General features: G+C 38.0%; 3 protein-coding genes across 3 annotated transcripts; 1 reads left to right on the top strand and 2 right to left on the bottom strand.

Moving 5' to 3' along the window:
• The first annotated feature begins 301 nt into the window (after positions 1-301).
• On the top strand, positions 302-5,184 carry LOC149006300 (uncharacterized). The gene has a single exon (XM_089164693.1). It carries the CDS (start codon positions 552-554, stop codon positions 759-761), a length of 210 nt encoding a protein of 69 aa, XP_089020819.1. The 5' UTR covers positions 302-551; the 3' UTR covers positions 762-5,184.
• A 602-nt stretch (positions 5,185-5,786) lies between these two features.
• LOC149006299 (uncharacterized) lies at positions 5,787-6,978 on the bottom strand. Its single transcript, XM_089164691.1, has one exon. The coding sequence runs from the start codon at positions 6,922-6,924 to the stop codon at positions 6,712-6,714; it is 213 nt and encodes a 70-aa protein (XP_089020817.1). The 5' UTR covers positions 6,925-6,978; the 3' UTR covers positions 5,787-6,711.
• Positions 6,979-8,345: 1,367 nt separating this feature from the next.
• LOC149006298 (uncharacterized) lies at positions 8,346-12,633 on the bottom strand. The gene is made up of 2 exons (XM_089164690.1): positions 11,734-12,633; positions 8,346-9,473 (listed from the first exon to the last, which is right to left on the bottom strand). The coding sequence occupies exons 1-2, from the start codon at positions 12,119-12,121 to the stop codon at positions 9,457-9,459; spliced, it is 405 nt and encodes a 134-aa protein (XP_089020816.1). The 5' UTR covers positions 12,122-12,633; the 3' UTR covers positions 8,346-9,456.
• Positions 12,634-12,971: the final 338 nt, after the last annotated feature.

The raw sequence follows: 12,971 nt of genomic DNA, 5'->3' as shown, positions 1-12,971 counted from the left end.
AAAGGGTATTACGAACTTGACAAAAGGGTAAATAAGTAAAGAGATAAGTAAAAGGGTATTTTGGGATTTTTAAAAAATATGGAGATGCCACATCATCAGTAAACTAACGGAACTTAACAGTAGGGGGGCATTAGTAATTATAGACAAAGTTAAAGGTTGGATTAGTAATTTTGCCGTAAAATACGGAGAACATTAGTAATAAAATCAAAGTACAGGGGGGCAATAGTAATTATCCCTATTTTATATTATACACTCATGCCCACATGACGGTAGATTTTGTAGAAGGAAGGGAAGGAGGGAATGGAATCCAGGTTGACTTCATTCCGTAACCTTCGTTTGCCTTCGTTGTCTTGTAGCCTCAAGAAAGAAAAGAAAAAACTCAATTAACCAGAAACGCTTTAAAACCCATCGAATTCTAGTCACAGTAAACACTTTCCAACTACGAAGCACTAATCGATCTATCATCTCCATCTTTTTCATTCTCTTGCATTTTGCCACTAAATTCTCTTCAAAGTGAGTAAAGAGGTAGACGAAGAACAAGGAAGGAAAAGATGTCGGATTGGGGACCAGTGTTCGTGGCTGTTGTTCTGTTCGTGCTGTTATCTCCGGGTTTGCTTTTCCAGGTACCGGGAAAGAATCGTTTCATCGAATTCGGAAACTTTCACACTAGTGGAGTATCGATTCTGGTTCACTCCATTATCTACTTCGCTCTCATCTGCATCTTCTTGCTTGCCGTTGGAGTTCATGTTTACCTTGGTTGACGATGATCAACATGAAACTCCTTCGTTGCCTAGGGTTTTCTGAGTTGCTTCGCTTCCCTTGAATATTGTTGCTTTTACAGTTTTACATCTATCTTGTTGTTTGTCCCATTAATAGAATTCTGGTGTAAGTGACCCTGATATCACAAATGATCTTAATTTTATTGATTTTGTGAAAGTTCCCTCCTTTTTTCTTCCCAATTGCTATTTCAGAGTGGGACTACTTGTGTTTGCATTTCTATGGTCATGGGAACTGATCCCATGTTTTGTTTGAATAAAAACACTGGCGAATAACTTAATGCGTCTATGAATCAGTAGAGAAAAACTGGAAAGATATAATTCTGTCAAAAATAAAAATGGGTCTAACAACCCGCTGGAAATATTGTAATTTCTGGGCAGATAGATTCGTTCTTCATGGCCTTATTTCATTAGTCCATCGACAACAAGAATTTGGAAGTGTGGTCTTGTTTATACCATTACACCGTGTGGTCTTGTTTACTTTTTCCCCCCTGGATTCGGTGGGTAGAGATGTTATAAGCCTCTATTTTCATCAACTTATCTCATCTAAGCTTCATCTCAAGTCTCAACTACTTGAGATTGGAAACATGGTTGCCACGCCGCAAGACTGCAACCAAACTCAAGTTGGATTGACCCTAACATAAATACCTAATGGATTACATAGACTTTTGCCACGAAGCTTTTTCTCAACCAAATGTGTTCAGCTGCATGAATTCTGTCCTGCAGTCCTGCTATTAAACTCCGTGTTTGAGGTCATGCTGGTTGCGAAGCCTAGGCCATTCATATTGTTTGTCATATTGCCACTGAAATTAATATGCTTTGCCATTGCTTACTCAACTTATCACATCTGGATTCTTTGTTTAGAAGTAATGCCACTTCAATTATCTATTTTAATTGCAGCATTCTTGTATTTTTAACATTTGGGCTGTGTCTGTTTTTGTTTATTAGAAGCTAGTTATTGGAATTTCTTGTGGTCTTAGTAACACATATTGGGAGTCGGAACTGGAAAGCTGACATCTTTGGAAAGAAAGGAAAATGAATAGAATATAGAGGAAAACAGGAAGTAAGTTGGATCACCCAAGGTGCATACACATTCTTTTCTTCTGTTTTAACTCTGGGCTATCTCTGTGGATGTTAAGCGTCGGCATTAGATTTTTAGATGCTCACACGCTGGAGTAAGCTATTTCCATGTCCATATGCCTTAAGAGTTGGGAGACAGCAGAATCAATTTGTAGAAGCATGATTGTGGTTGTTGCCCCCATTCGAAGTAGTTAATATTTTGGATGAAGGTGTTAAACTGGGTTCTCAATCTGGTATTTCATTGTCTAGATCCTGCATGAAATAGCCATTGCACCTGTCCTTGTCATAGAGATTACCCTTGCATCTGTGTCACCAATGGAGACTGATCTCTTGGTTTCACGCTTATTCTGCTCATCTTCGTTCATTTTTCCTAGGTTTCCAGCCCTTGTGACCTGTGGGTACTGCAACTCTTTGATTTCTGTCTGTAACTGTGAAGATCCTTTTATACAAACATATCCAAAGTCTAGAAGAACGTTAAATTTGAAATACATAAAAAAAACCAGATCACTGTTGGACAATTCAATCAAGATGGGGTCTCTGATCTATAAATGAACCCAAAGAAGCATAGAGCAATTGTGATTCTAAATGCAGCACCTGTGGAGCATGTGTTGAAGATACTGTGTGAGCTTCTTGTGTAAATGGCATTGTCTTCCTGGAAGACATTCAAAATGGATGGAAACCTGAAAAATCTAGATTTCCTAGTAAAATAGCTGAGATATCAGAGGTGTTCGTCTCTGCTGTTCAGGGCAGCTTCTGTTTTTTTTTTTTTGGGTAAACTCTGTTCAGGGCAGCTTCACTAGGACTGGAATTGAGTATTGGTCTGGATAGTTTCGTTAACATGGGACCCCATTGAAACTATTGAGCTCTCCTTTTGGTTTGTAAAATTTGTGTTGGTTTGATGGGAGTAATACTTCAGTAGTGTGTGTTTTATGGGAATGGTCATTTAATACTCGATTTAGTAATAACGTGATCCTTACATGACTGTATTCAGTGACCCAGGAAGAATTTTCAGTGTAAAATGATATACTGACAAAAATCAAATGTTTGGTGGTTGTACCACCACAACTTCTCTACCATGCGTTAAATTATTGGTCAGAGGAATAATCCATGCAGTTACAAGTTGCAAATGATGAATCATCTGAGGATTACGGTGCAACTCAGGAAGACGGCTTCAAAAGTCCAAGATGAGGAGTCTATGTATTCCGAACAAAATGTTATTTTTCTTAAAATCTTATTCCAACATACATAGAATTCTGTTTGCAGGATGGATCACCTCTTGGATTTGGTTTCCGTGGATTAAAAATATATCATGGTAAACTGGATTATAAACCTTAGTTTTTGTGAGTGTTCATTTGTATTTGGGTCTGCTATAGGTTAAAATTTTTGCAATAAAGTATCTTGGCTGCTTAATTCATCAATCTTTGTGCTTCTGTTGTTTAGCTGGGCATTTAATCAAATTGTATATAGCATGTACTAGTGGCTGATCCCAAAGGCAGCTCAGTGCGGTTGGTGGCTTCTCCCATCAATGAAATATTGATGCTACTATATACTTGAAAGAGGAAATTATAGCAAAACCCAGAGGAAAAACAGAGAGAAATAAAAAGAAAGAATAATTCAGTGGAGATCAATAGGGATAGTGGAGTATATTGTGGTCAGCATGCCCTAAACAATGCATGATTGTGATCTATTTGGTTAGGATTCATCTACTTCTCTGGTTCAAACTTGATGCATGTTCTTGGATATGATGATGGATAACCAGTTTCATGTTCTCCATGTTGCGTTGTTGGAACTGCTTGATGAGTTGGCTTCTTGGCCTGTTGATATTATGAACATGTGGGATTACAGTATGTAATGAGTAAATGTTGCAGGATATTTATTACCTTACAATTGTGATTTTCCATTTTTGACAAGCAAGTCCTAAACGGAGTCACATCTACACCCCGAGTGCTTGTTCTTGGAAGATTAGATATTTGGTTTATTGCCAGTAAATGTTAATTTGGTTGATATCAGTATGGAGCAGAGGTTGATGCATTTTTACCTTAATATTGAATAATTGTTTTTCTTGATCGTTGACTCTCTTGAATGCTACAGAAAGAGATCAATCTGCAGCAGGGAAGGGGATATTTAGCAGGTAGTGTCACATTTTGCCTGGTAGGAGCTAGATGCAAACTCAACTTCTGTAAACACTCTCTTCTTTAAGTTCTACTGTTATAGCATTCTTGCCTTGAGGATAGATAGCAAGGCTGTGTTCAATATAGCTTTTTGTATGATATACAAGAAGAATTTGCTTTTGTGGTGCCCTACTAGTTTAAATGATCTGATATACTAGATGATCCCCAAATATAAATGCAGTTAGGGCTTCCTCCCAGTGAACAGTTGAAGCTTCAACCATGATAAATAGTCGCGTGCCAGACCTTTCAATCCCACCAAAGCATCTATTTTGCAGCTAATATTTGATAGAGGAAAATGGAGCAAATTAATCTTTTGAATAAGTTTCCAGATTAGAACGACTATTGTAAGAAGTTTAGTTACTTTTTTCAATTTGAGTGAGTAAGAAACAGAATCTGTGAATGGCTTCTCTATGAAATTGTAGTATTGAGTACAGAAATTGAATATGGATGTGTACATGAAGAACAACAAGGAAGTTTACCAAAAAAAAAAAGAACAACAAGGAACAGCATAAGGAGTAAACCATAGATTACTTGCATGAACAAAAATCGAGATGAGACTGGTCTCCATATTATTAACTTCAACTGGCCGATGCTTCCCAGGTAATTGGAAGAGTACTCCTGCAGTGAGAAACGCAAAGAGGGCTGTGGCTATGAGTGGAGCTGCCCAATCTTTCATTCTGCTTGTTTACATTCTAAGAAAATAAGGTATCACCAGAAGTTTCAGAGGCCAAGAGAGGGTTACTGAACGAGGATCTGATCTTCTTTCTTGGTTGATGAGTTAACAGAAGCTTCTTCAATCAGCGAGAATATAAGTTAGCAACAGCAACAACTGCTTTGGTCTGTCTTCGGTAGAGATTTGGTGCCAGGGCTGTGAGAATTAAAGCTAAAGGTATATTGGGTTCTATAATGTAATGTCACTATGCCGGTAAGAAAATTATTGTTAAGAATTCCATCCCTTTAGCGAGAAAAGAAGAATAAAATAATATATTTTTTTTTGGTATCTGAGGTTTATTCGGGCCAGCTTACGCACACTTTGATTACATTCTCAGGGCACACTTTGATTACATCCTTAGGGCACACTTTGATTACATCCTCAGGGGGGTGCTTTGTTGTCTGTAAGAGTCGAACCCATGACCTCTCCTGAGAAGTATTGATCTTACCACTCTACAAACCCTGCATTGACAAAATAATATAATATTTCACCATTAACTTTTTTATTTGTTGAAGTAGGAGAGTTTATATATAGGGGATGTTAGTTTTACATATGCCATTTGTAAGGGTTGGAATCATAACCTCTTCGCTTAAAAGTTTGAATCTTTATCACTGTAACGATCTTGCATTTGTCATTCTCGGTATTTCTGATCCTAGAGCCTCCGTTTGGGATGTAAATACAAACGTGGACGTCTGAGATTTACTCCAGATCCAAGCGAACATTGGGTTTAGAATACCTGTACGCAGAATGACAAAAAGCCGAACATACCCTCTGTTTTAGGTCTAATGGGGCCTGTTTTGGTGTGCTAGATTTGGCCAATGTGGTATGGAATTGGTTAAAACACTTGATTCAAGTCAGCTTCAAAATACTAATATTTGGTATTAGAGCTGATCTTACATTAAAGGTTATCTGAAAGAGGACTACTTTAAACAGCTAAAACAGCCTTGCCTGTCCTCCCAAAAGCTAAAAAAAACAAAAAATTAAAGGAATAGAGCTCTAAAGAAAGCTACTACCACCATGGTGAAAGAAGCATGATGATAAATTATGTGCCAAAGTGGGGCCTAATTTGATGCATAAGTGTTAAATTAAGCCAGCTTAATATGAGCTAGATTATTTAGCAAAAACAAATAAAATTTGAAATAGGTTAAAACTTGACTCAGAGCTTTTGGGTCCTGCTCAGGTCTAGCACCGCCCGTGTGTCTGCAGCATCGCTACTGTGTGTGTGTGTGTGAGCGAGAGCGAGAGAGAGAATGGTGGACTGGGCACCGGTGCTGGTAGGAGTACTACTGTTCGTACTCCTCTCACCGGGTCTCCTCTTTCAGCTACCAGGAAACAGTGGCCAAGTGGAGTTCGGGAGCTTCAAGACCAACGGTAAAGCCATCTTCGTCCACACTCTCATCTTCTTCGGAGTCTTCGCCCTCCTTATCCTCGCCGTCGGCGTCCACATCTACGCCGGCTGATCTTAACCCAGATCCCTACTCCAACCGATCCGGTAATACTTTTTCTACACATTTGGTATTTCAGGAATTAACAAAATTGTCTTTGCGCTCTGGACGGGACACCATCAGCTAGGGTTTTGCTTTTGAATTATGTGATCATTCCGCTTCAGATACTCCACTTCCTATTCTGTGAATTGTAAAATCCAATCTTTGCATTGGGCTTATTGTTGTGGATCTATTGTTGTTTGTTGTCGATTCGAGGAATGAATCTAGGTTTGAAGAAAATTTCCTAAATCTTAGTGTGTAATTCCTACTGTATGTATTTCTTATATTTTGTAAGCAGAGAATCACCAGCATAAACAGGGAAATCCCTGATCTATAATGATAAACTCGTTTTCTTCTTCAGTTTTACTGTCATCACCTTCCAAGCTATATCAGGTAACTACAAGATATCAAACACAGATTACATGACAGAGAAGAAAAGAAACCCACAAAAAAGAAGGTAGACTTTGAGAGGAAGCGACGAAAATGGATCAACGGGCCATTATGTGAACTCCAATCGCCATGATCAAGATAGTATATATACAGAAGAATATGATTGCATGAACCAAAATTGAAAGCCCACTGGTGTTCAAGTTTCCAAACTGCACCACCCTTGTCCTCGCTGGTAATTGAAATAGTAGCCCAGGTGAAAGCAATATGAACAACACCACTGACACAACCACGGGTCCCCAATCTGTACCCATATATCCCTGAGGACAGACACAAAGAAACTATAGCAAGGTCTGTGAAAGGTTTTGAAGAGATGTGGGTGAGGTTTAATTTCTTGATAGAGAAGGTGAAGATGATGCAGAACTCAAAGAAAGGGAGGGATAAAATAATGTGAAGGGTTTGAGGTGGGGTTTTCCCTTTATGGGATTAGGGATTGATAGCAATACCATTTTTACAATCTTTGTGATTTCTTCTTCTAATTATTGTTCACTTGTTGCTTCTTTATCTTTTGCTTTTGAGAAGTTGAGATGGATGAAGATGGATGGAGCTTTAAGCTCTTCCATGTTGAGTAATTTAAATGAAAAGAAACTGGAAAGAAAGCAGAAACATTTGAGGGGGGAAAAGAAAGAAACCTGGCATATGAAAAGGTGGTCCAGAAAACGAGCAAGTTTTGAGTGTTTTGCGAATGTGGTTTGCTTACTTCAGGAATTCATTGTTTTTGAGACGTTTGGGGTTGGAAAGAAGGAAGATTTGATAAAAGTTAAAGGAGAAAAGAGAAACTTAGACAATGATACAACCAGTGAAGATTTTCCAGATCAGGAAGCATATTTTAAGCTTTTTATCATTTAAACATGAGGAAATGCATGCACTTTACAGTCATCATCTACTCATCAGGCATGCATCTAAATTAAAATTCCGTGTCACCATAGACATCAACAGCATAGGATGTCATGTCAGTTGGTAGTTGTGACTTCTATTCGTCATGTTTATAGTGTGAGGTTAGACTTTTCATTAGAGAAGAGAACAATGAAAAGGTGTTTCATGCGGAACCCTGTAATCCTTTTGAAGGTAGAGAAGGGTCTCATCTCAAGGTGTTAAGTGCGAAATTGTGGAATTCTTTTGAAGGGAGAGGAGTTTTTCAGCTGGCTACGTAAGCAACTTGTAGACTCTCTAATGTTGATAATTGATAGTTGATAGTTGATACCCCTCTTCCTCTTTCCCCCCTGTTGACGAGCTTTCTTTTCACCCCTCTATGCAACAAGTCAACAATGGAGATAAAGAATTATAATGAACAAATACTTGAGGAACATGGGAGTCTCGCATGCCCCCCCTCCCCAACTGACATGACATCCTCTGCCGTTGATGTCTATGGTGAAGAAATTCCAACTTCGACATGGTAGTGGTGACTTCTATTCATCATGTTTATGATGTGAGGTTAAACTTTCCATTGGAGAAGTGAAAGATGAAAAGGTGTTTCATTCAAATCCTATCATCCTTTTGAAGGGAGAAGGGTCTCATCTCAAGGTGTTCAATGTAAAATTGTAGAATTCTTTTGAAGGAGAAGAGTCTTTCAGCTGGAATTAAAGTACATGTAGACCTCAATCACCATCGTCCTTAATTTAATATAATTTCGATAATGTAATCACCCCAAAATACAAACTAAAGGTATGGAGTGTAAATTGGCACTATCCCCTAACTTATTCACCACATGATCAGGAAAAATCCGTCACTTATAAAACTTGATAATGTAAGATTCACCCTGATCGTATGATGTTAGAGATGAAGGATAACATGTTATACATGACACTCAAGAAGAGCAAAACCAGACTAGTTCATTCATGGGCACTCTTTCCATATGCAGCAGACAGAAAACTAAAAATGGAAGAACTACCATTTGAATAGACAATTATAACGTGGAAAGTATTGGGGGACAGATGAAAATTGCTCACGATCACAAAAATTCCACATTAATTTAAGGAAAGCCACAAAAATGAAAGAAAGGTTGGGCACCCAAGAACTTTGCTTACATGTAATTCCTCAATATGTGCATAAAGGTGAATGGAAAATGCCTGATAATTTGATCTTTATGGTCACTTCTTTTGTCCCTGCGGTAGATCACTGGCATGAACTTCAATACCAATCCATCAAGCTTGCCGATCAGCAAAGTAGAAGACCCAATGCATGTTTCATCAGTCAAATGAAGGACCATGATAAGTAATGAAATATCTGAAAAAGTGTGTTGTGTACTTGTGCTGCCATCCAAGCCAAACTTCGCATGTCACAAGACTCTGCCATATATTACCTGGGAAGAATAAAACATCTATTTCAACCAGCTTTAATACATGGAAGCCATTAAAACACAAGCCATCAGGAAACAAGGAATGAGAATCGCTCAATCTTCCCCACCGAAGGCCATTTTCTCATCAGGCAAAGAGGTAGGAAAAAACAGCAAGACCCATAAAAAAGAATATGAGAACAGGAATAATAGACATTCTCAACTACACAAAACCATTACAACAAAGTTCAGCACCAGACTAATATTCTCAATGTTTAAACATCCAAAAGCTTCCCTAGTTTCTATCCAAAGAAAATACATGAATACTTTCGACAAATATAACCAAACAGTGGCAAAGTCTGATTTTGTATCGATAAGAGGCATGCAGCATGATGCACTCTTGGAAGTTTTGTAGACTATACAAATTCTTAATGGTGTTCATTCCTCCCATCTGTAAGTCACTTGAGCAGTGACATATCTCTATGATTCTTCATCCAACAGCGCTACAACCTCACAAAAAGGTCCATGCTGCAACAAAAATAAAATCAATGGTTAGATGTCGCTACTGAATGGTTAAATGTTGCAATCTTGTGGACATAACATGCTCAGTGCACACAGGCTGTGAAGGACTAAAAACAAATTTCTGAACATCCTACAGAAAATACAGTTCAACCATCTTTCCTTTGCTTGCATAAAACAATTTATGGCAGACTTGCATAAGAAATCTACATAGCTAATAATTTACGGGGTCAAGAGAATGGGAAGATGATCATCAAGGGACATTATTTTATACACACATATTGATTGGAAACACAAGATTTAATAATTTGAAGTTCTATGACTCTTAATATGGGCATCAACTCATCTGACTACATAACTACAAACCCTATCACAAAAATAGCCCCCCCCCCCCCCCCAAAATAAAAAGTATAATAATAATGAACTCTCCTTGCATGCTATATTGGAAGTACACACTAATTTCCCTTCAATCTACTCATATACCATTATGTCATCCCAACCACATAGCATTAAACAAACTTCGAGTGCCAGGTCATCCACAAAGGTACAAAAGCTACTATTAATCGCCCCAGCAAAGAAAATTTCAAGGTAAAACATTATTAAGGTAATGCCTGGTGTGACCCATACTGTAAACAAATCATACTAATAATTCATTAAAATAAGTACCAATTAATATTGGATTTTTTGTTTGCTTCTATGTAGGTATCTCATATGCAGCTCTCAGATTGCAACATGTGATATTTTCAAGATCCAAAGGCTGTTATCTCCCCCCACCTTTGTTATTGCAGCCACTGGATCTCGAAAATGCCATGTTTCATGGTTTGAGAGCTGTGCAGGAATCTCCCATAGGCAGCTAACAAAGATGTTTAATATTGAGGCTAAAGGAACTATGACTCACAATAACCCATTCAAATCAAGGAGAAGCAGTTAAAGAGAATCTCAGTTACTGAAGAAACAATTATAGCATCAGATAAGAAAGAACTAGTCTAAAATAATTAAAAGAAAAACAAAAAAGGAAGAAAAAAAATTCAGCTCGATCACAATAAAATAATCCCTGCTGAATCTATAGACATTAATTAATCGCTTTGTGATCATACAGAATAATTCAAATAATTCTTCAATCAATCAAAAGGTTCACCACAAGTTTGTGGACCTAAATTCACCCACGTCGAAAAGACCTTCTAAAACAGAATTTCATCTTCCCACCAACTACTTCATTCAACCTGGTTAATTGACTAGCAACAGACTACTAGAACCAGGCTTCAAGCATGAAGCTCATCATTTACTAATATTGACTTGGTCAGAGTTCAAAATGTAACCATGATGCATTTGAAACTTCACAGTTTCAGGATGCACTTGAAAGAGAATATAAAGCCCGGTTGAAGAACAGAACTATGGAAGTTTACTATTTCGAGCTGCATGGGCAGCAGACAAGTGCCAGTATACTAATTGATGAGGGAGGCTCCAGAAACAAACATAAGCCACACACAATTAAGGATATAGAAAAGTACCAACTAGATTTATCAAATTTCAAACTTATAAAAACAATGGGCACTTCACAACGAATTCACCAGTCTCATTCAGATGGGAAAGAAGAATACAGCCGATTGAGGCCCCTCAGAAGGATAGTGGATCAGATTGTCAAAACATACTCTCGAGAAAAAAAAATTTGGCGGGGGGAGGCGCCTTCCATTCATTAGTTAAACTAAACAGAGAAGAAGAAACAGAAGTCTAAACAACAACAGTTGAACCATGGAGGTCTCCATGCAATGAATTATAAAAGAATGCGCAACTATGAAGCTGTCATGCAGAGAAACATATTCAATTATGTTTTCTTCCTTGCAGAATTAATCCATGTTTTCGACTGTGACATGAACAAAGTATTCAATCAGAAATAATCAAGGAACTGAATAAAGATATGCTCCTTGCAATGAAAAGTTCAAAGTCTTCTTCCGCTAATTACCCTGCAAAAAAACGAAATGGTAGCAAAGGCAATACAGTTTTTAAAAGATGAAATTTCATCAAAAACGTTCTATATACAGGCCTTAATGTCTTGTCCCATCAGCAATTAGAATCGGAATAATCATTAACAAGTAATGCACCAGCTCTTAGCCAAACAATACCAGACGATTAGAACAAGAACATGTAAATTAACCTATCATCTTCAAAGTCAAATAAATGAGAATCAATACAGATAGAGATAGCAGGAAGGGGATTCAATCCGCGATACAAATCCTTGAGCCAAAACGAGAAAAGTAAAAATCCTCACCAGGAATCTCCTTCCGGGACGAGGCAGATTTGGGAGTCGGACAAAGAATCGAGCGACCCAACACTGAGATATTGGAGACGATCCCAACAAAGTAGAAAAGCAAGACCAGCCCCAAAACCCAAGGCATTAAGATAAATCCGATGAAGAAGGTAACTGAACCACAAAGCATCAAAGCAAGCGAAATCCCAAGAAGCAACGAAGCGAACGCGGCCGGAGACACCTGCGAGGTGGATGCACGCCTCAATGGACGAGGCGGAGAAGGTGGAGCCATATCTAAAGAAGAAGGGTTCGAAAAGGGGATCGAGAGAGGAGGAGAGCGAAGGATGTTAGAAAGCAGAGCACAGAGTTCATAGAAAACCCTAGATTGCTGATCGTCGTTTCTCCTCATTTTGGCAAACCCTTACCCTAAACGGAAAAATAAAAAGACGAAAGACGAAGAATCTGTTAATTTACAGGAGAAAAAAATAATAATTATAATAATTACATTGAACTGAAACCCAGAAAGGAGAAAAGGAAGACGATGATGATAAAGAGACGCGGCGGTTGAAATGGGTAAGGGAAAGCTAAGCTTTGCTTTGCTTTGTTTTTGTTGCAGTTAGTTTCCTGGGTTTGGTTATATTTGGAATCTTCTATTTTTTTCTCTCAATTTTCCTGCAATCGAGGCGAATGGATAAACTCACAAACTAAGCTCAATTGTCTACCTTCCAAAGAAAGCATTTTATCCTTATCCCTAAATCTCAGTAATAGAAACGGAAACAGTTTGAGATGATCAGAACAGAGAGAGTAATACGAATCAGACAAGAAGCAGAGAGCGATAGAAGATGATCGACAGGAAATGCGTTAATGCGTTTTCCTCTTATGGTTATCCACTTTTCTGAAACGAAAAATAGGAAATAGGGTTTGTCGGATAAGATTGTAGAGTATTACTTTTACTGCACGTTTTTTCTGATTCAAAGAAAACATTTTTTATTCTCTTTTAGAAGATTCCAACTCTAAACATGTCTCCCACGTCCCACCAAAAAAATCTCTAAACATGTGAAAGATTTTTACATTACCGGTCTGTTTCAGTCATTTAGTTAGTGGTTAAGGTCAAAAACTCAACTACTATTTTCGTATATTAATTTTGAATATATAATAGAAAGATGGGTGGTTAAGATTTTGACCACAACCACTGTATTTGATCGAGGCTATATGTAGGTAAATCCCACTATCATTGGCGAGTCCGGATCTGCGACCCA

Source organism: Hakea prostrata, chromosome 8, assembly GCF_041222555.1.
Source record: "Hakea prostrata isolate BN-2017 chromosome 8, UWA_Hpros_2, whole genome shotgun sequence".
Taxonomy (NCBI): Eukaryota; Viridiplantae; Streptophyta; class Magnoliopsida; order Proteales; family Proteaceae; genus Hakea; species Hakea prostrata.
This window is presented reverse-complemented; position numbering and strand designations above follow the sequence as displayed.

What these genes read in the sequence shown, in the direction of transcription:
- LOC149006299 (XM_089164691.1), bottom strand. Translation starts at nt 6,924, where the DNA reads ATGGGTACAGATTGGGGACCCGTGGTTGTGTCAGTGGTGTTGTTCATA.
- LOC149006300 (XM_089164693.1), top strand. Translation starts at nt 552, where the DNA reads ATGTCGGATTGGGGACCAGTGTTCGTGGCTGTTGTTCTGTTCGTGCTG.
- LOC149006298 (XM_089164690.1), bottom strand. Translation starts at nt 12,121, where the DNA reads ATGAGGAGAAACGACGATCAGCAATCTAGGGTTTTCTATGAACTCTGT.